The sequence below is a fragment of the Plasmodium vinckei genome, assembly GCF_900681995.1.
Source record: "Plasmodium vinckei vinckei genome assembly, chromosome: PVVCY_08".
NCBI lineage: Eukaryota > Apicomplexa > Aconoidasida > Haemosporida > Plasmodiidae > Plasmodium > Plasmodium vinckei.
In genome coordinates this window covers 238,619-262,278 of record NC_051300.1, presented here as the reverse complement: position 1 = coordinate 262,278, position 23,660 = coordinate 238,619, and the positions used below count along the sequence as shown (strand labels likewise).

General features: G+C 22.6%; 7 protein-coding genes across 7 annotated transcripts; 4 read left to right on the top strand and 3 right to left on the bottom strand.

The window, feature by feature from the left end:
- Nucleotides 1-316: 316 nt before the first annotated feature.
- PVVCY_0800630 (conserved Plasmodium protein, unknown function) lies at nt 317-2,160 on the top strand (the record flags this gene model as incomplete). The annotated part of the gene is made up of 3 exons (XM_008626871.2): nt 317-1,578; nt 1,710-1,932; nt 2,083-2,160. The coding sequence occupies 3 exons, from the start codon at nt 317-319 to the stop codon at nt 2,158-2,160; spliced, it is 1,563 nt and encodes a 520-aa protein (XP_008625093.1).
- Nucleotides 2,161-3,189: 1,029 nt separating this feature from the next.
- PVVCY_0800620 (zinc finger, RAN binding protein, putative) lies at nt 3,190-4,765 on the top strand (the record flags this gene model as incomplete). The annotated part of the gene is made up of 5 exons (XM_037634215.1): nt 3,190-3,211; nt 3,416-3,455; nt 3,828-3,898; nt 3,985-4,257; nt 4,386-4,765. The coding sequence occupies 5 exons, from the start codon at nt 3,190-3,192 to the stop codon at nt 4,763-4,765; spliced, it is 786 nt and encodes a 261-aa protein (XP_037490352.1).
- Nucleotides 4,766-5,503: 738 nt separating this feature from the next.
- On the bottom strand, nt 5,504-6,934 carry PVVCY_0800610 (conserved Plasmodium protein, unknown function; the record flags this gene model as incomplete). Its single annotated transcript, XM_008626869.1, has 1 exon — nt 5,504-6,934. One exon carries the CDS (start codon nt 6,932-6,934, stop codon nt 5,504-5,506), a length of 1,431 nt encoding a protein of 476 aa, XP_008625091.1.
- A 1,101-nt stretch (nt 6,935-8,035) lies between these two features.
- On the bottom strand, nt 8,036-11,167 carry PVVCY_0800600 (conserved Plasmodium protein, unknown function; the record flags this gene model as incomplete). Its single annotated transcript, XM_008626868.1, has 1 exon — nt 8,036-11,167. One exon carries the CDS (start codon nt 11,165-11,167, stop codon nt 8,036-8,038), a length of 3,132 nt encoding a protein of 1,043 aa, XP_008625090.1.
- A 2,581-nt stretch (nt 11,168-13,748) lies between these two features.
- PVVCY_0800590 (conserved Plasmodium protein, unknown function) lies at nt 13,749-14,270 on the top strand (the record flags this gene model as incomplete). Its single annotated transcript, XM_008626867.1, has 1 exon — nt 13,749-14,270. The coding sequence occupies one exon, from the start codon at nt 13,749-13,751 to the stop codon at nt 14,268-14,270; it is 522 nt and encodes a 173-aa protein (XP_008625089.1).
- A 960-nt stretch (nt 14,271-15,230) lies between these two features.
- On the top strand, nt 15,231-17,108 carry PVVCY_0800580 (AAA family ATPase, putative; the record flags this gene model as incomplete). The annotated part of the gene is made up of 1 exon (XM_008626866.1): nt 15,231-17,108. One exon carries the CDS (start codon nt 15,231-15,233, stop codon nt 17,106-17,108), a length of 1,878 nt encoding a protein of 625 aa, XP_008625088.1.
- Nucleotides 17,109-17,794: 686 nt separating this feature from the next.
- PVVCY_0800570 (conserved Plasmodium protein, unknown function) lies at nt 17,795-22,198 on the bottom strand (the record flags this gene model as incomplete). Its single annotated transcript, XM_008626865.1, has 1 exon — nt 17,795-22,198. One exon carries the CDS (start codon nt 22,196-22,198, stop codon nt 17,795-17,797), a length of 4,404 nt encoding a protein of 1,467 aa, XP_008625087.1.
- Between the last annotated feature and the right edge of the window lie 1,462 nt (nt 22,199-23,660).

Genomic DNA, 23,660 nt, shown 5'->3' with positions numbered 1-23,660 from the left:
CTTCAAAGCTGTATTTTTATAAATAAAAAAAATATAGTTGTGCTGTTGTTTCTTATTTTTTGTATATAGGATTTGAATGTATAAGCGAAATATTATATTTTCCTATAAATTATTCTATTTTAAGAAAAATATTTTTATGTAAAATTTCAAATTTGGATTTTTATTCCTATTAAATGTATGAACATATTATATGGGAAAAATGGATCCATGGATATAAACATACTATATATACATATATATTAATGTATTAGTCCTCAACTTGTTTGACTCCTATTAATTTTGCAATTGCATAATTTATATACTCATGCGCTTTTAAATGAATAATTTAACAAGGAAGGACTATCATTATATTAATTTTTTTAAAAACATAAAATCTGCTTTCTTTTATAATGAAAGATGTATATCAATTTTTCAAAACCAATGTAGCCAAGTGGACAATAAGCAAAGGAATTTTATACACACATCAGAAAAATATATTAAAAGAAATGAAATAATTAGGTTAAAAAAAAAAGAAATACCAGGATATATTTTATCAAGGTTGGTACATTCTGATGCCACACATGATAACACTTCTGCAACGGAAAAAGAACAGGGCAATGAAGAAGAAGTGAAAAATACAGTGGAAAATTCGGATGAAAATAATTGCAATCCCGAAGATATATTGAAAAATCAATTAAAAGAGGACGATGGAAAAGATTGTGATCTCTTTGCTGATAATAAAATAGAGGATGATGCAGATGAAAATGAGGAATATGAAGACGAAGATGATAAATATTGCAAATCATTTTACGAAATATACGATGATAATAAAGATACGTATGATTGTCCTGCTGAACTTTTAAAGTTCATAAAAAAGGAAAATATGGATATAAAACTAAAAATAAAATGTTCAAGTCCAAGAAATGTTACAAAATCTCAGATAAAAAATGTAATAAATAATATGTTTATAGAATCGGAAAATGAAAATTCGCTTGATCATTCAAATGATGAAAAAAAGAAAGAAGAAACCGAATGTGATAATGATAATACCAACACAAACAATAACCAAAATGCCTCAGATTACGATTTTTATTATTTAAACTCAAACTATAAAAACTTTAATTACCCAGATAGAAATGTTTTGTGGCCCAATCCTTTGGTATATAATCATCGATTACAACCGTTTGTATTAAAAAAGAAAAAAAATGAGCAGGATGATAATTTTGAATATGATAAAAAAAATATCGAAATAAATAAAAGGAGACTTGAAAATTTGTGGAGTTATAGTTCAAGTTATGGTATAGACTGGAATACCTTAGATGAATTATATTTAAATTTTAAAAATCATAAAATTAATCATTTAAATGAATGGGAAAATAATAAAAATAAAATAATGTTATATGCATCAAAGGTAGCCAAAAGAAAACTCATAAAAAGTAGAAAAGAATTATTGGATAAACTAAATATTGATTATTCTAACAATATATATAAAAACTACGATGACACAAATAATGATATGCAAGACATAAATTTGGATGATGACCAAACCGAATACAATCTGCTATTCCCCAGATCCATTTTTCGAAAATGGACTCGAACGTAATATATTTATATATATGTATAAATTTCTTTTTATTAAAATTTATATAACTTTTTTATGAATAAACTGAAAGGATGTCTTAATCTAGAAAGAATGACAATTTTGTATATGCTTTTTTCTTTTTTTGTAGGCTTTACTTTTATTGGAAGGATAGATACATGCATTATTATAACAATACCCTTTGTGATTATTTAAAAGGCGAGATAGTTGATATGCAACTTCTTCGAGAACATAATGAGAGAAACTTAAATTTGTCAAACAAAAAAATGCTGAATAAGCATTCTTTCAGTTTAAAGCAAGTTAAAGGGTCAAATTTATACATTCAAAGATATATAAAGAAGAAACAAATTAAGGTAATAAAAAACAAAAGTGTAAAAACAAAGAAAAAAAATCACGCCCATAATTATACGAGGTGTATAATATTCCACAATATATACCCCCTGTCTATATATTATATTTGTTCATGTATTTTATAATTCATTTGTAATTTTTTATTTTTTTAGATTGAAGATAATAATGATCATTTCGATTTAACTGGTGTGGGTGAAAATATATATAATACGGTTGAGAAGAAAAACTAATTCCTATAAAATTAAGGGCATATATATATTACACATTATAGTGTAGTGTCATTTTTATGGAAAAATGAATTTTCATGGTTTATATGAAGCATAATTTTTATGCATTGGCCCTTTCAATGTGATGAGATAAAGAATATTATTAATTTTTAATTCCGTTATTATAATGTATATATATGGATGAAGGTCAGGGTTCTTTTCCATTTTTTCAATTCCAGCCATTTAATTTATTATTATTAATACAATTGTTTTATTTTGCTTTGTTTTTCGACTTTGCGTGTTTCATTTTATTATTTTTATACATTTTTTATTTTATTATTATTTTTTTGTTTTATATATGCATAGATAACCTTTTCACATTTTTCCTATTTTGTTTACATAAATCTGGCACCCGAAAGCCATTTTGAAAATTTTTATTTTTTATTTCCAAAATGGAAACAAAGAAAAACGAAAATAATATAATATGAAATTGCTGATTTTAATAAGTCATTAATATAAAAATACCACAAACAATAATCTTTAGTATAATATTATTTCAACCTTTAATTGTGATATATGCATAAGTATGTATATGCTATAATACCATTATCAAAATTAGATTATACATATAGCAAAATATAATTTTTCTGATTGAAAATTCGAACAAAATATTATATAAATTAAATATTTGCAATAATAAAATATATTGAATGATAATTTTTATGGTAAAAAATATGGTACTAAAAATATGTTTTTATATATAGGTATTTTTCACAATGTAATTTGTTAAAGGTTATGTTCTTTTTTTGCTTATATATATAGGTATAGTTACGTATTAATAAAAATATAAGAAATTTAAATAGATTAACATATATATAAGTACATAAAATAAATATGTTTGCATGAAGATTATCGTAGCTATATTTTATAATGATTATAAAATAATAGCTAAAAATCGAAAAATAATTTTTAAAATAGTTAAGGATACAAACAAATATAATATTTATAGAAAAGTTTAAAAGAACAAATCAAGGAGAGTATATAACTTACAATATGGAAGACCATAGATATTCAGGTTAACTAAACATACTAAAAAAAATTGACATAATAATATATATATACTCATGGTTTTAGTTAGATTTATAGCATCGTTAATGAATTTTTTTAAAAAGACATGCATATAAATTGGAAGTTTGATTGTTACACATTACTTCAATTTAATAAGAATGTATAAAAAGGATGCTTATTTCGAATACTTTATCGTTTCAACTTCTTACAGATAAAAGGGATTCAGAGGATTGGATATGCACAGATGAAAAGTAAAATGTCTTCTATCAATTTTGTTCTTGTTTCTCATTTATTTCTCTATTTTTTCTATTTCCATTCTTTTGTTCCTTTTTTTATTATCTTTTAAAAAATGAACACAATTTTTTAAAGGAAATAGTATATTTTCTTTATAAATAAATGAGAAGAATGGAATGAAAAATGAGGGAAATAAAGAGAACAAAAGAATGAAATAAAAATATCCGATAAGAAATATATGCATGCTTGGTTTTTGTATATACATATATAATAGTTATTACACGAATATTATATATATGAAGATATAAAATATCTTCGTTTTACTTTTTTTTGTATAAAAATATCACGGGTAAATATGTTAAAAAATTTAACTAACTTTATTTTTAAAGATGTCGACATGCCAACTCTTACAAGAGAATGTATTGCAGCCAATGCAATCGAGTCAGGCCAAAGAAAACGAGTAATATGTACATAGTATTTTATTTTACTTTATTTTATTTTTTACAATATATTAACATTTTGCGTGATTGTTGGAAAATTTTTTAGTAAAAAAAAACCCTAAGCAGATATTGTTTAAGACGAATGATTGGAAATGTGATGATTGTGGTAACATAAACTGGGCTAAACGAGAAAAATGTAACATATGTGGTAAAAGTAAATATACAAAAAAATTAAATGATTTTAAACCAAATAAAGAAATAAGAACAGGAAAGGGAGGAGGACATTATGATATCCAAGGTAATAATGAAAGAAGAGCCCACGATTCAGAAGATGAGGAATTTGATGAATTTGGACGTAGAAAGAAAAGAAAACTACCAAGTAAGATAAATTTGTGTTTTATGTGAATATTTTGTTTAGTTAAAGTAAAAAATAAATATACAATTTAATAAAAAAAATAAGCATATAGTTATGGAATATACATATATATACCCATGATAAAAATGCAGATAATGAGGAAAAAAACTCCAAATCACAAACTGAAAATTCTACAAGAAATTATAATAATAACAAAGATATGCCAAAAAAAAGTCACACACATAAAAAGCGCCGTACATCTTCACATTCAAGAAGTGAGTCTACTAACTCTTATAAAAATCGTAGGGAAAGTAGCTATAGTAGCGGTGATGATAAAAAAAAAAAAAATTATAAATATGAAAGTAAAAAATACGATAGCAGTAAAGGCAATTATAAGCATAATGATAGGAAATATGATAATAAGAAAAAATATAGTCATAGTAGTAAATATAATGACAATAAATATGATGAAGATAGATCTGATGATAGCCGGAAAAGTAACTATTACAGAAAAGGACATACGAGAAATTAGTATATGTGCCTTCTTATTAAATAAAAATAAAATAGTGAATTAATCATACGATGGTGTGACATAACTAAGAAAGTATTGAATAACAAAATACAACAATCGTAAAATCTTTAAACATATAATTTTGTTTTTCGGTTTCATATATAAGAATATTATAAATATATACATATTTGTATGATTATTAATTAATAAAAATTTAATGATTTTATTTATTTAAACATTTATAGTTTAATGCTATAAATGAATTTATGTTCATGTAAATTCCCTTTTAACTTGTTTGTGTCATGCACATGATATTTTTGTGTTTACGCTTGGGTGTAGATATTCATACATTATGATACATGTGTAAATGTTTATATTTTTTTTAAAGTCATAAAATATTTGTTTAACTTTTTTAATAATAATTATTATTGTTCATTTAATATTATAAATAATAATAGATAACTAATAGGCATGCACATACAGGTATATATATACACATCTCTATGTATGCATGTGTATAGCCCATATAGAACATTGAATGGTATTTATATCTTTTGGGGCAACACATTTATAACGATTTATTTGATTAATAAAAGAAAAAAATAAATATACATGTATTAATGCCAACTGCACAAAGAAAGAAATATTAATAAAAATTTAAGGTATTCGAATAATTTTCATTTATTTGGTTGGTTTTATTTTAAAAAATTTTAATAAGAGATGAGGGTAATATAAACAAGACAAAGCACACACGTGTAATTATTCCTGTATAATTTTTTTAAATTCATTTGATGTTATGTTTAATATTTTGTTATTTTCCAATAGGTTTATTTGTTTTTTTAGTATAACTATTAAATCTAATTGCTTTTTAAAAGCATATATTAATTCTTTTTTTTCTTTATTTAATTTATTTATGTATTCAGTTTTATTTTTATGTTTTTCTGACATATTTTTATCAATATTATTTGTATTGTTAGACATTATAGTCATTTCTCCTTTGTTCCTTAGTACAGATTTATAATTTTCAATTTCTTTGATATATTTAATTATAGTATCATCTTTTTTTTTTATAAGAAGATCTTTTTCCTCTAGTTGTTTTTCCAATATTAATTTATTCTCTTCTAAGTTTTCAATTTTAATACAATTTTGTTCATTTTGTTCTAAGATTAATTCATTTTCTTTTTCGAGTGTTTTATATTTTTCTTCTAAAAGATTATATAATTCTTTTTGTTCATTTATTTCGGTTTCTAATATGTTTATTTTTTGTTCTATTTCAAATATTGAATTTTTTAAATCAATATTTATTTCTTTTAATTTATCTTTTTCATCTGTTTCAGTATTTATTTTATTGTTTAAATTATTTATGTATGAATTTAATTTGTCTTCTTCTATTTTTCTTTTTTCTTTCATAGTTTTTATTTCATATTGGTGTTTTTCTTTTAACATTTCCAATTTCTTTTTCTGATTTTCTATTTCATTTTCCATTCTTATTAAATTTGTATTGTCTATAGGCTTGGTTTCATTTTGTTGTTGTTTTTTTATTGATAATTCATTACTATTTTTAGGGATAATTGAGGATAGTATGATTGTATTATCTTCATTTTGAGGTTTATCAGGAATTACTTTTTTTTTTATAATAATAATTTTTTTTTTTTTTTTGGGAACTGTTTTTACCTCATTTGAATTACCAAGTTCTTTTCTCTCTATTATTGAATTGAGTAGTTCGTTTTCTTCGTGCATTTGATTTACAAATGAATTATCATCACGATCATCATAATTATTACTACTGTCATTGCTTCCATTATTTAATGTATTTGTTTTGTTTGATTGATCATTTTTCTTTTTTTGAGTAGTCAATACTTTTTTTATAATAGTGGTTTTATTACTTATTTTATTATTCTCATAGTTGTTATCATTGTTTTGTGTTTTCTTCAATGCTAATGAGGATGTTGTATCGGTAGCCTGCTGTTTAACTTTTTTAACTATTTTTTTTTTTATAATTTTTTCACTATCTTTTTCCACAATATTATCAGACGTGATTTTCTCAGTTTGAATATTCGTTTTCTTTTTAAGGATATTAACAGTATTTTGTTTTTTCACGCCACTGTTATTATTTTCTTCCTTTGTATTTTCTACATTCATACTTTGTAATTTAAGTAATATGCTACTTTTTAATTTATTTGTCGACATTATACATGAGCATATTTGAAAAAGGAGAAAAAGGGTATATGTAAGTATTTAATAAATTGGTGCTAAATAAAAAGTATATATTGATTTTAATGGTATTTTGCGTGTTTGATTTATTTAATTTGGTATTATATTTTTGAATATATACAAAACAGAGAGGAATAATAAATGTCTAATTAGGCTTGAGAATGACAATCCAATAAAATTCGATGTGTTATTTTAAAATGGTTAGTAAACGTTTTCCAAATAAAATTGGAATAGGATTTTAGACATGAATATATATACACTTTACCCTCTCATTGGTATTTGATTCATTTATTCATTTTATTATTAATCTATTTATTTTAATAATAATATATATATTTTATATTTTTATATTTTGGGTTTGTTCATAAACTATCATTCATAAAGCTTGAAAAAAATATACATATGAGCATTATGTGTGCACAAAAAAATAAAAATAATAGAATAACGAGTTATAAATAGGAAAAATTTTGTACAAATAAATAATAATAATTATAAGCATATATTAATGAAAGATGAATAAATACTAACAAATAATAGATAAATTGATAAATGCGTAAATAATAATTAATACTATATAAATGACGTAAATAATTGGGATGCGAAAATATATGCACATTTTTTTTTCGATTTCTACTACACAAAAAAACATACATTCATTGTATTAAAATGGTATAAATAAAAAAAAAAAAGAAAACTGAAAAATTATAAATTGAAAGATATGAAATAACACAAAAAAAAATTATCAATATATATACATATTATGTAGATATTTATTGATATTTAATTTTTCATTTGTTTTTTGTCTATTTATTTCTTATGATTGGCAAATTGACATATTTTTATTCTCAATTATACAAAATTTTCTACACCTTATTGTTTGGTTGGCTTGGAATTTTAAATATAAATAAATATATATTACCGAGAAATCATATTCATATAGTTTGGGGCAATAGAGATAGTAGTTTAAATAATAGTATGTACTGTGAAAATATAGACATATACCTTCGTATATATGCAATAGAAACCGCTCAAAGGGTGCTCTATCCATATAGATATGTGAATTTTCAGGGAGTATAATTAAATATTTATTTCATCTTCGCTATTATCCGAATTATATTCATAATATTTTTTTAATACATTTTTTTTTTTGCTTAAAATGACTAATTTTTTTCTTTTTAAATTATTTTCTTCTTTTATTATGGAATTCTCAAAATTATCTATTTCATTTTCTAATAAACTATAATCTATGTTTTCATTAACACAATAAATATTTGTATATTTTTTAAATATTTCTTGAAAACTTGTTTTTTCTTCAGTATTAACATTTTTTATTACATTTGTCATTTTGCTATCATCACGATTTATGTGAGGATTGTTATCTTTTGGAATGTTATCATAATTTTTTTCCAATAAATTAATATCCATTTCTTTTAATAGCACATCGGTTGTTTCATCAATTAATTCGTGGTCCTTCAATTCATCGTCTTTGCCATTGCTTACTTCTTCATTATTTTCTAGGCCATCACTTGTCAGGTCATCATTTGTTAGGTCTTCATTTTCCAGGTCGTCATTTTCCAAGTCGTCATTTGCCAGACTAATGTTATTCAACTCGTTTACTGTGGTTCCCATATATGCCTCCTCCATTTGACGCACAATTTGCATGAGTGCATTTTTGGCCTCAAAATCTTCCTCTTCGGTTTCTGAATCGTCGGAAAATATAAAAGCAACATCGTCTGTTTTGATTTTTGTCTCTTCTACTGTTTGGTGTATTTCGCTTTGTGAGGTTTTTTCAGTTTCATCTACTACCCCTTCATTTGAAACTATCTCTGGATTTGTTTTTTGAAAAACTTTATTACTTAATATATGTTTGAAGTATAATGTTTCTAATTTTATTAATTTTTTTTCTAACATAAATAATTTTTTTTTCAATTTTTCTTTTTCCTCATTACTTAAAAGATGATCTTTTTTTAAAACAGCCAACTCATTTTTTGAATTTTCTACCTGTTTTAAAATTATTTCTTCTGTTTGTAATAATTCATCATAGTCTTTTATAATATTTTTAATCTCATTAAGCATTTTGTTTTTAAGTAATATTTTTTTTTTATTTTTAAAATTTTCCTTTTTAATATTTATATTTTCTATATCACATTTATATTGACTAATATCAATCATAAGTTTTTTTTTTTGCTCATTAATATTTTTACTATTTTTTTCTAATTCAAATATATTTTTTTTTAATACATATATATTTTTTAATATATATAGAAGGTTTGATTTTACATTTTCTTTTTTCAATTCTCCATCTTTTTCATTCGTTTTTACTTCGTCATTTGTGTGGCTATCTCTACATATTTCGTTCTTATTTGTGTTTGTATTATCATTGTTTTCTAAGACGGTATTGTCACATGATATTTTTTGGTCATCAGACTCAGACATATTACTAGAGAATTCTTTTTCCTCTTGTTCACAATTAGATTGAGTAAAAAACAAATCGATTTTGTCTTCATCAAGTATTTGAATTATTTTATTGATGCTTGAAATTAATGAATTAGTAGAATGCCCTTTTTGATAACATGATTGATATTGAGCTAATAAATTTTGAGAATTTATTTGTATTTGATTTTTTTCATTTATAATATTACTTTTTTTTTCATTTAAAAGGTCTTGTGTATTTTTAATAAAATTTATTGAAGTATTTATTTCTGATTGTTTTTTTGATATATTTTTTAGTTCTTCGTCTTTTTCTTTTTCGATTTGTGCTTTAATTTGCATAACCTTTTCCTTTTCCTTTTTTTTTAATTCAATTTGTTTTTCTAATTCTTTAATATCAATATTAATATCATTTATTTGGTCATCTATGGTGTTTAATTGTTTATCGTATTTTTCAGATATTTGTTTAGCATCTTCATTTATAGCGATTTGGTCTTTTTCTATTTGTTCATTGTGTTCATGTATATTTTGTTCTTCTTTTTTTATTTCGTTTTCTTTTTCTATAAGCTTAGATTCTTGATTTTGAATTTCACTTTTTTTTTCTTGAAGTATTTTTTTCCGTTTTTTTTTTTCTTCTTTTTTATTTATGTATATATTACGAACAATAATTTTAAACAAATTATGAACATAGTATTTCAACAGATAGCTATTATTATATATATTTTTTTTTATTTCAAATAATTCTATAATTTTATTTTCGATTTTAGCAATAATCAAATTATAATTAGTTATTTTTTTTTGCATAACATGTGCAGTGTCTAATTTTTCATTTATAATAAGTATCCTTTCTTTTTCTTTACATTTTTTTCGCTTTTTTTTTATTTTATTAATATTTAGTAATAATTTATAAATAAGTAAGTCATAATTATACACACGTTTGAAGTCCAAAAACTTTCTGTTAATATAAGAATGATAAGTAAAATAATATGCAACAATCAACATATTTTCATTCTTATTATTAAACATTCCTAAAAAATCTAATAACCGCTTTAAATTATTAGCATCCCAATGGTTGGTACTTTTAAATATATTTTGAACACAATCTAAAATTAAGCTTATGTTCTTTTTTTTATTTTCAATATTAATAGTATAGTCACTAGGATAACTATTATTTAATTCGTGTAAATATATTTCATTGTTTATATTTTCAGAAAACTCTCTTTTTTTTTCTTTTTCCACATTATTTCCATTTGGTGAATAGTATGCAGAGTATAATTCGTTTTCTATGTTCTCAATTTTGTTACTAACTTTTCCATTGTGCTTAATCTTATGTAAATCTGTGATACCTTCATATAAATTTCCGGCATCATCATTTTTCAAATTACATGTGGTAATAAAGCCGTCTATTTTATTTAATTCATCATAGATATCTTCATTTAATGTGATTAAGCTTTTATCGTAAGTATAAGGATTGTCATTTATTATTTGTTTTTGATTATTATCATTGTTATTACTACGGTTAATTAAGTTTATTACATTGTTATTTTCATTTTTCGTATCGGTAGAATAGTTTAGTGATAAATCGTTTAAATCACCATATATTTCTTTTTTATAATTATTTGTGTTTTTCTTTTCTAAATTTGTAAGATTTTTATCTGTATAACTTTCTTTCCTTTTGATTTTTGAGGTGTTGGAAATATTTTCTTTACTATTACTTGAGTTAATATCAGGCCCCTTTTTTTCAGCGGACCTGATGAGCATTCCTTTAAACATCGACATTATTTACCCCCACTTTGCATTAAAAAATAACGTAAAACATGAAAGAATATGTTAAAAAAATTATAATAAAAATATATAAATTAATTAAATAACAAATAACGGAAGAGATATCACGATTATGGAGGGAAAGCATTTGCATTAAAAAAAAATGATACATTATATATGTAACATTTTATATTTACGCAAACCTTTGGAAAATTATATGTTTTATGCCTTTAAAACCTACTATACAAGTAGTAACATACTTTTAAATGTGCTTATATTCCATAATTTTAAACATAAAAAAAGTCTTATTTTTTTAAACGCTATATATAATCATATCTCGTTAATTTTAATTATTCTCGATTTATTTATCATTCTTTTTATTATAAACATTTAAAACAGAGTCTGAAAAAATAACTTATGCATACGTTTTACAAGGTAAATATATATATATATATATACATACTTAATATTATATATTTTTTTATTTTCCTTAATGCAAAAAATATTGTTTTCTAGTTTGCACAAAACAACGAAATTATTGGAGCGCGTTTAATGTTTTTTTTTGCCCCATACTAATATTAAAAAAATAATAATAACAATGTTCTGAGGTTGAAATAAAACATATATAATATATATTTTTTTTTCTCTTTTTTCGTATTAACTAAAATTTTGCAACTTCCTTGCATAGTAAAAAATGTAGAATTACAAAAATACTAAATTTAAAGATATCAAGAAGAAAACATATTTTAAAATACGTATATATTTATATACAGTATATATATTGTTTCCCTTCGTACTAATATAAGAACAATATTCCATCGTATAAGTACAACTCAATTTTATTTCATTGAACAAAAATAATATAACATATTCGATAGGATATATATTTACAGTTGCTTGGGGTTTAAATATGTTAATATGGACAACCAGTAATAATTTTATATTTTTTAATTAATGCGAAGAAAATGAATAGACTGCCACCTTATATTTATATATGTTTTTATTTATTTTATTTAATGGACAAACCTTCATTTTTTTTTTTATCATGTTGTAACTATTACTTCAGTCATGAATATTTTCGTGGTAAATTGTCTCAAAAGTTATGACTTAAAAATGGATATAAACATAAGCTTAGTTTAATAAATCTTTTAAGTGTTATAAAAAATTAATAGAAATATATATGGAATTATTGTATATAATAGGACTTTGAATTATCGTGCTTAAATGCAAAGGGTGGGGTAATTTTTTTTTTAAATATTAGCAGAAAAATATAAAAAAATTGACCTTATTCCATTTAAATATTTTAATCGCATTATAATTATAACTATAACAAATTTACCAATTTAACAAATTCAATAAATTCAATATTTTCTTTAGAATTCATTTGTTTTTAAAAAATAATATATAGAAAATTAACCAATATGATCTTAATTTGGTAGTATAAAATTAAACTTTTGATTAGCCTTTTTTTTCTAGAACGGATTATTTATATTTAATATTAGTATGATGTTATACATATTCGCTATATATAAATAAAAAAAGTGCTTATATGAATAACATCGATTTAAAAAAAATAAAAGATTACCTATATTATATATATTAATTTTGTTCTAATATTTCTTTTTTGGAGTATTTATTATTTTTATTTTTAATAAACTTTAACTAAGAATTTAATTATGTAAAAATTATACATAATATATTGTATGATTTATCTATAAGAAAAAATAAAAAAAATTGTCATTAGAATAGTAATATATAAAATAATTTGTGTTATATATATTTCTATAATAGAATTAAATTTTTTTAATTAAATTAATCTTTTCCTTTTTAAAAAAAAATGGGAAGATATGTAGATTTATAGATTTTTTGTTATTGTTTTTTAATTTAAATTTATATACATGTAAACCTTATATAGATATCATAATTGTACATATTTGATATGTACAATATACTAAAGAAAAGAATAATATTAAAACAACTTTAAAAAAATGTAGAAAAATAATCTTATATATATAGCAGCATTATGCGTATATATATTTTATTTATTTACTAACCTTTTTTATGTCCATAAGTTTTAAGTTTTAAGTTATTCTAATAATTTTTAGAAGAATTGTATTTAAATAAATGCATTATAAGTTATCCTTTTTTCGTTAAACTTTGTGTATAGGTTTTAACGTTTTAATAAATTGATGAATTATTTGTTATACCTTGTATAGAGGGAGTGATATGTATTTAACTACGCATGACAGTATAATCACTTGTTCTTTTATGGTTAGTCCTACTCCCTTCATTTTTCAGAAATATTGATCATCTGGAAATATAGTGGAATCCAAAAAAAGGGCAAGCTAGCACTTCCACCTGCACACAGAAATAAAACTGAAAAAAGGATAAAAATATAGAATTCCTTACAACAAGTAATAGAAATAGTTGTGTAGCAGCAATAGGTGCAGTAGAAGTAATCGAATCTATAGCTCTATTTGTAGCTATAGTAATAATAGCGCTAGCAGTATTAGAAGCCATAATAGAAATAGCGGCGCAAATAACAGCTATAGTGGTTGTCGGAATCGAGTACATTAAAAGAGAAACTTCCGACAAAATGAAAGAGTTTGAAAATTTTGATATTATAAAAAAAAAGTTTACCCCATTACTTTATATATTTAAAAGAGAAGAGGAAAATGAGTTAAAGAGGAATTTAAAAAGAAAGCCATTACTTCAATTAATAAACGGTTATAGAAATAATACCCAAAATGGGCCTTTAGCGAATCCAAACAATACCTCATTCATTTTTATGAAGAATAGATCCCTTGATAGTTTACAAAAGCCATTTTTTATTTTTAATAAATATTATCATAATAATATATTTCACCGGCGAAAATTTTTTAGTACTTTTGAAACTGGACAAAATATGGAATATTTATATAATGGTAATAATAATGATGCTTTAAATACATCGATTTTAACTTCAAGATATCGTAACACTTACATAAATAATAACGTTATTAGACCGTTAAATGATGATGAAGTCGGTATTGAAGAATATGCAGACGAATATGTAATAGTAAACAAAGTATATACTTTTATTAATGAGGACTCTGACGTATATATGTATATTTATTAGTTTTATAAGTATTTTCTTACAGCACCTATATAATTTGTATCGTTTTATAATTCCGTTGTCTTTTGGTATAATTTTTTTTTGTTGTTTTTGTTTTTTTTTGTGCAGTTAAGGACAATAATTAAATAATATATATATTTTCTATATTTTGGCATCGTTTTTTTTACTCTGTGTTTTTGCAATTTTTATAAAATATATATTTATATTCGTCCTTAATTTAGCTGAAAACTATACATATAAAGAGATATGTATATATTTTATTAGAATTAAATTGTTTATTCTTTTTAATTATTAGATATCATGATGTTTTATTAATTTATGTTATTTATGCTTTAATTTGTACATTTTTAATTCTCTAGATATTTTATTTCTTGCATTTTCAATATTTATGCATTTTTTTTAATCACTCCTAACTCAAAATATTACGTTTTTTTAAAATAATTATCAATTTATTATCACATTATTATTGATAACTTTGTATTTATATCAATAATAGATATATATTTTTTATATACTATTGGAAGGGCTATTTTACACATGAAAATATTCTGCAAGCACATAAATGATATACAACTGTATTTGCCTGCAAATTGACGTAAAAAAATATTCCACGCAATATATATATATGAACTATCTTAATAAGGTTTTCCAATTCTGTTTTATACATTTTATTTTTTTTGGTCAAATTTATCGAATTAATTATATATATTTCAAAAGGTTTGTTTTTTTAATAGTGTATAAAAAAATATATAGCTAGCTATATTTTTTCCCAATGCCAAAAAAACATAGAAAGAAAACACAAAAATATAAAATAAGTAAATAAATAAATAAAAACGTGAATATACACATATGGCATTCACGTAGTTCCTAAGTTATCCAAACAGAAATTGTATAGTTGGAATATGATCTTATTCGATATAAGAAGTATAACTCTCAAGTTTGGTAAAATCATCGAAAAAGAATATGAATGAAACAGAGAAAGCTAGTGGACTAAATAACAGCGGAATGGAATTAATATATAATAAAATACATAACAAAGAAAAGGAATGCTTTCAAAATATTTTAATAAACGAAATATGGGACGAATATAAAAGTAGTGATAATAAAAATGAAGTAAATCCAAGTAAATTCCCATTAATAAATACACACATTAACATTTTTGATAACAATGAAGAAAATGATGTTTATAATGAAATAGTACAAAATTTAGCAAAGAATGAAATAGACTATATTGATGAAAAAACGATCAAAAAAAATTATAATTTTATTAGTGGAACATGTTGTGTAAATATAAAAGATTTTATGAATTTCGATCCATTATTTGTTAAACTTTATAATTATAAAAATTTGGAGGAAAATACTGTAAAAACAGATTACAACATAAATTTAAATAGTAATTGCACTTGCCAATATTCAAAAAATGGTAGCATAAATAGAGAAAATGGAGAGAACCAAATTAACAAATGTGATAGTATGGCTAGCCAATACAAACATGGTGAAAAAGCATTATCTGAAGAAAGTAATGATGAAATATATACTCCGAAAAGGTTAAAGTTACGAAAAAAGAAACATAATATCCAATCTAATCCTATTGAAAAAGTTAATAGCAATTCTATAAAGAAAGATAGATCAAAACAATATATTTCTGATGAATCATCAGATAGTATTCCAAATAATTCTGTAAAGAAAAAAAAATCAGGATTTTCGAATGCTTTTGATGTATTAGTAAAAAGAAAAGATGAAGATAATGAAGAAGCAATTGAAGCTTTTAATTATATCAATTCGAAAAAAAGAAATAGACATTTGTCGAGAAGTGATAGTAATCATATGAGGGATAAAAAGGAGGATCTAAAGAAAAAAAACCATAAAAAAAATTCAGAAAACTTGAAAGATGAATTCGATGATATACCTGAACAATACATGCATTTAACCGATCAAGGATTAGATGCAAATATAATAAGATATGCATTAAGTATGAAAATGGATGCTAATGAAAAAATAATGGAATCAGATATTATTGGTTTATATGATATAAAAAAAATAATAAAAGATAAAATTGTTAATGTTATATTAAGACCAGATTTATTTACTGGTTTAAATAGAGCAGCTAAAGGAATATTATTATTTGGTCCACCAGGAACTGGTAAAACAATGATAGCTAAATGGGTAGCATCTTATTGCCGGTGCTCATTTTATAATGTAAACGCATCGTCACTATTCAGTAAATATATAGGTGAAACTGAAAAAATAGTCACAAGCTTATTTAAATGTGCAGAAGTTGATAATCCTTCGATTTTATTTTTTGATGAAATAGATTCTATATTAGGTATGAGAAAAAAAGATGAAGATGATACAACTATCCGAATTAAAAACCAATTATTACAAATGATTGATGGGATAAATACCAAAAAAGATGCTATTATTGTCATTATCGGAGCTACAAATAGGCCTGATATGATAGATGATGCAGCTTTAAGAAGATTTAATAAAAGAGTTTATATACCATTGCCAGATTTGCAAGCAAGAAAAGATCAAATACGATATATTATATCTAAGCATACACACTCAGGGTTTCAAATGACTGAAGAAGAATTAGATAATATATCACAAAAGTTAGATAATTGGAATGGTAGTGATATATATCATTTATGTTCTAAATGTTATGAATATGTATATGATGATGCAGTAGAACAATATAATGGAATACAAAATATTCCTAATACTTCCATATTTAGAGCAATTAAATATGACGATTTTATAAAAGCCATGTCACAAGTTAATACATCTTATAAAAATGTCTTTGACTATGATGAATGGAGTAAAATGCATGGTTCTTTGTAGAAAGGTGTACGAAAGGAAAACAAAAAATATTACTTGTTTTTTCTATTGCCATACTAAAAATGGCAAAAATACATTATTAATGATTTTTTTGAAACATTTTATTATATTATTTTTTTCACTCATTTAACATTTGTTATATTTTTTAAATAAATTTTTTGGTTAAATATGTTGGCATTATTTAATAGGGCAATACTTTATACAGAAATGTTTGCATATATATGTGCATCTGTATTAGTAAAAGCGAAACGATATCAATATAAATTTATTATGTTGATAATAAAATGTGGTTATAAAAAAAAGAAAGAACTATTGATATTTTATTAGACGAATATTTATTATCTTTATGGTTCATATATGCGCCATATTTCAATGGGAATAATAAAATACGGCGAAAAATAAAATAGAAACAAAAAAAATTGCAAGGCCAATTATATAATTCAAAAATAAGCATAATAATATATTTATTATAACAATGAAAGTTTTTCATATTTGCAAAAACTAAAAAAGACTGAAAAAATAATAAAAAAAAACATACACATATATGTGATACAGTTCAGATTCTATATTTTGCATTTTTCATAATTATAAAGCTAAGCATAATCTTTTTGATTAATATTAATAAAATGTTAAAACGGTGCAAAGATAATATGAAGGAAATTATAAAAAGCATAGAAAGAAAAGTGTTATTACTTTTTCTTGTTCATTGGAAGGCAACTTATCGTTTTCTTCTTCTTTGCATCAGCATTACTAGCATTCTTATTTTCAATTTTAATTTCAAATTTATTATTGCCTATATTACTGTTATCACTGTTACTATTACTATTGAGATTGTCCTCATTTGCTTTCTCAAAAGGATAAAATTGATCACCAAAATATTCATCTTTAAAAATATTTTTTTTGTCTTCTCCAAAAGTTTTAGAGTTTTTTAATATATTATTTTCATTAAAGCTGATTTTCTTTTTTCCGTAATTTTCTGTATTTCTTCTTTTTGGTTGTTTATTTTTTGATTTATTCAAGTCTGTTGTATTTTTTTTTTTATTAACATAAAGATCAATATTTTTTAAATAATCATTAGTGGTCATATATTTTCTGATATGATTTGAATGAATATTAATATTTCCGTCAGTTTTATATTTTCTATAATTATTTTTTTTCTGGTTATTATCTAGTTCAATATCTGATTTATTTTTTTTTTGTAATAATGGCTTTGAGCTATTTTGTGAATGTCGTCGGTTGTATTTTTTCAATAATATATCTAAATTAATAGACATATTTTTACTTATTGAAAAATTATTTGAGTTTGATCTGTTACCTTTACGTAAGGTATTTATATCGTTATTTTGATCGTTTAAACTTTTATGCTTATTGCTTGGTTTATTTGAAATGCTTCTGCTAATATTAGAGCGTCTTTTTTCTAGTCCCGCATTATTATATGAATTACTTTTTTTTTTGGTAATTTTTTTATTATATTCTACTGAATCAATAGTATTATCAGATTGATAATTTATATATGCATGTTTTTTTTTTAAATTGGCCTTTTGTAAATTTGGAAAAGATGAATCATAATCTGATTTATCATCAACTTCTTCTCTTGAAGGTGAAATATTACCATCATAGTATACATTAATAAAATGTGTAAACATTTCTTCTTTTTTTATACTAAGAATTTCATTATATATAAGATTGTCTATACCTTGTTTGTTTAGCTTGTTAATATCTTTACGTAGGCGATCAAAATTTTTATAATATTTTTTATTTATATTTTCATAAATATTTAATTCATTAATTTTATTGTCTATTAAATTATAAAAGGTAAAACAGCTATATGCTATATTTTCCTTATAAGCTTTTAATATGATAATATCGATATTGTTGCATAATTGAGTTTTATATCTATTTTTGATTTCTGTATTTCCTATAGAAAATTTATCAAAAGTTGCAAGAAATTCTATTTTTATTTGATTAATTAATGTTAAAAATAAATTTGGTTTCATAGGTAATTTGTTTTCTATTTTATTTCGAATATGAAGCAAAAAATTATCTGTTAAAATATTGTATAATATTTTATTTTCAAAGCGTTCGATTTTTTTTTTAATATGATTAGGACTATAAAAAATGTTATTATTTGTTGTATAAATTAGCATATTTAAATATTTATACATATATTTTCCATCATGCTTATGCATATTGTCTATACTTCTTCCTTGTATATATAATTCTTTTTTTAAATTTTTTAATTCAGACATATATTGTGCATTTATCTCGGTTTCATCATTATTGTTATTCTTACACATAGAAGGGAAAAGAAAGAGGCTCTTTTTTCCTAAAAATTTTAATAAATATTTCACTTTTTTTTTGGTATTATTATTTTTTATTTTGTTTATTAAAAAGTTAAAATAATTTTGAGCATAATTATCATTGCTTGATTCAGTTTTCTCAGTAAAATTGGATGTGTTTTCACTATGCGAACGATTTATTTTATCTTTATTTTCATCTTTAAATTTTGAAAGTTCATTTTCATTTACATCTCTTAAAACGAAGAAGAAATGTGGAACTTGGAATCCTTCATTTTGTTTATTTTCTTCATCGTTATCAAATATGATACTATCTTCTTTACTATTACTATCGCTATTGTTTTCATCAATTTTTTCCTTCAATCCTGCCTCTATAAGAGATATCGATGGAACATCTAAAGAAGATTTGGTAGCATAAGAATCGAATTTTGAATATTTTGGTCCCTTTGTTTGATCATTATTATCTGCTAGTTTACTATTTTTTTCTTCATCATTGCTATTTCGATTATTACTTATTTTACTTTTTTTTTTTTTTTCTTCTAAAATATTTTGTTTTTTTTCCTTCCTATATTTTATATCATTTTGAATATTTTTAATAATATCATAATAATCTGATAACAGATAAAAGATTTCTAAGCAATTTTGACTATCGATATGAATTATTATTATGTTTGAAAAATAGAATGAAAATGTTAATAACTTGTTTATATTATGACTATTGTCTTTTTTTGCCATATCAGTTTTATTATTAATTAACATTTCTTTGTCTAATGTTTCATTACTGCTAATATTGCTAGTGTTATCATTTATGTTTGGTGTATCTACATTTTTTGATAATTTATCATAATCTAAATAAACATAATTTATTTGATTTCCGCTAGATACAATATAAGAATATATACAATTTTTTTCTTCATTATGATTTAGGGTAAAATATGCTTCATCATTGGATATAGTAGGAGTATCAGAAATTATTTGATTAGAAAAAGTGGTCGATCCTATTTTTCTGCCTATATTACTAATAACAACAGTGTTATCATATTTCATTTTTTTTAATTTTTTTTTAATTCCCTTATTCATTTTTAGAATATCTTCATCATTAGTTTTTTTTTTTTCTATTTTACTTTTAAAATCTCGAGAGTAGACAGCATCCTCTTTAACGTAATTCAAGAGTAACATTGGTTTTTCCGTATATATTTCTTTTGTATTTTTAAATATATCCATAGAACTATCATTGGATAAATCAAAACTTTTACCACTTCGAAAATAAGTATCACGATTTTCTTCGCAAAGAGGAGTAATATCAGACATATTATGATCGTTGAAATCGCTATTAATATTGAGAGTTGAAGGATTTGTATATGGATTATTTTTTTCATCTTTGATTATATTTTTATAATCATTGTAATTTATACTTTCATTAGTGTTTTGATCATTATATTGTGAAAGTGTATCGATTTTTTTGTTGTCAGTACTAGTAATACCTAAATTTTGAAAGATTCTTGAAAATTTTTTTTTTAAATTTGCTCCGTTTAAAATGAATTCATTTTGTTCATTTGTAGAACTTTTATTAGAAGTAGAAAATTTACGTTCCATTATATTTTTATAATTTGTTTCATATTGTTGTAATAAATAATCATATATATCATTTTCGTATATTTTATTATCATATATATTTTGGTTGCTTGTTTCTTTTTTCTTTACTTCATTATATGGATTATAATGATTTTTTACATTATAATAAATTATTTTTTTATTTTTTTTATAATCATAAACTTCAAACAAATTATTTTGTATGTTATTTTCATCATCCTCAGTATAAACATTTGTAGGTTTCGAGTTTTTAGTGTTATTAAAATTAGTAGTATTTTGATTTTCGTCGTAAAAATTATTATAATTATGATCGCCATTAAATGGGATATCATTCACATTAGTTCTATTTTTTGCATAATGTTCTTCACCATTTATCATTTCGTTAGTATTAGGAGTGTTTCTATTATTTATATAATTATCATAACCTTTATTTAATGAAATATTTTCCTTCGATAAATGTGATGCGTCTATTTGAGTAATATTTTTGCTCTCATTATAAGCATTTAAAAAAATTACATTATTAGAGTCTGTTTGATAATTTTTATCAACATACATATTATGATGTCTATATAAATCTTTGAACTGATTTGTAGACATTAAATTGCTGATATCACATTCTTCTACCATTTTATCAAATGGCAAAATACTTGTTAAATTTTTCTTAGCCCCGTTATCTTTAGCATTGTTACTGTTATTATTATTAGCTACATTAGCTTCGCTCACTTTTTGAATTCTAAATTTATTTGCATCAAATAAATTTTTTACTATATCTGAATTGTTAGAAATATCTTTTTTTTTTATCGTAGATTCAATGTTAGATAGTTTTATTCGTGCCCCATAATCGTTTATATGGGTATTATTAGCACTACTTGATATATTCATATCATTATTATTAAGATATATATTTGAAGGATAATTTTCATTTTTCTTATTATTTGTTTCTAAATTTTGGTAAACATATTTTTCCTTTAACAAAGACATTTTTTTGTTTTCACTTGGATTAATATTAATTTTTTTTTGATGTATATCATCAATCATATTCACTGTTTGATATAAATTTGTGTTTTTAATGTCACTATGAGTATATTCTCTTTTAAACATGTCAGTATTTACCTCTGCCGGGTAACTATTTGTATCATAGTTATTTGAGTAATTAGGCTTATTCATATTTTCTCCATCTTTTAAAACATTAATGGTATCCATTTGCTTGGTATGTAATTAGTATTAATATACAATTGAAGTATTCAAAAGAAAAGAAAATAAGTTTATTTTATGGAAAGATAAATAATGTATAACGATTGGGAAAGCTATGTTTTCACCTATTCCGTATTTTTCTTCTTTGTAATGTATTAAATAAATTTTGTGCAAACGTGGTCAAAAGCACAAATGTGTGTATATGGGTGTGCATATAATAAATGCCTATATATACGAGGGAAAGCTTACATCATTTATTTTGCACAATTGTCTATATACACGCGTGTGGGTGCGCATGAATATCCCAACAAGGCAGTGTGCTTTGATTATGTTTATATATTATTATTTGGGAACTATTTTTTACATATATACAATCTTGTATGCATTTGTTCATGGGTGTACTAAACACATTCAATGTATTTAAAAAAAAATAAAAAGACAAAGAGCAAACGGATAACAATACAACGCTCTTTATCATATAAAAATGAAGCAAACAAAAAACTGGTAGAAATCATAAATAATAAAATACTAATCAAATTAACAAAATAAAACTGTTACTAAAAAAACGAAACAATCTTGGAATGGGCAAAAAAATTATTACATTTAAAAATCAGCGTGAAAACGGTTATATTTATATATTAGGAAATATTTAGAAATTTTCTAATCGATTGATAACATATCCTTTAAAATGTGTAGCATTGTTAAAATGCACTCACTACATATGGACATAAATATTTTCCTTTGTGTTTTTAAAAAAATTACATTCCCTTTTTTTTATATAAAAATTTCAAACATTTTAAAAATATTAAAAAAATATAATAAAAAATGTACAATATAATAAGTATATTACATTAAAATACAAATGTATACACAAAAAAAATAAATAAAATTATATGCATATGCGCATACACATAATATTAAAGTGTAAAAAGAATTTGTTTACAGTATATTAAAATGTGTAAATAAACACTGTTCTGAAAAAAATATGCACTCTCGAAAACAAATATTAGAATTCCAATTTTTTTAAGTATATATAAATTTATGTGTATTCCGCATTTTTATAAAATACAATTTTACTAAAAAAAAATGTTAAAAATGTGTTAAATGGAAATGGGGTATTTTTTTTTCAGATTAAATTAATTCCTGTAATTATTTGATAAATATGTTTTTAAAGAAAACAATATATATTTTTGTATGTGCACTTATGTGTTGCATATATACACATATACGTATAAAAAAATGCTATATGTATATGCCTTCATTTGAAATACATTATATATATATATATATAAATTATAATACCCTAAAAGGTTTGATCGTATAAATTCTTATATAGCATATTCCAAATGTTAAGAAAAAAATTTTCTTAGGTGCTGATGCGGGGTTTTGTATAATATTATAAGAGTGGAATCTATATATTATTTAATGTATAGATAATAATTTTTTTTAACTAATTTATAAATTTATTACT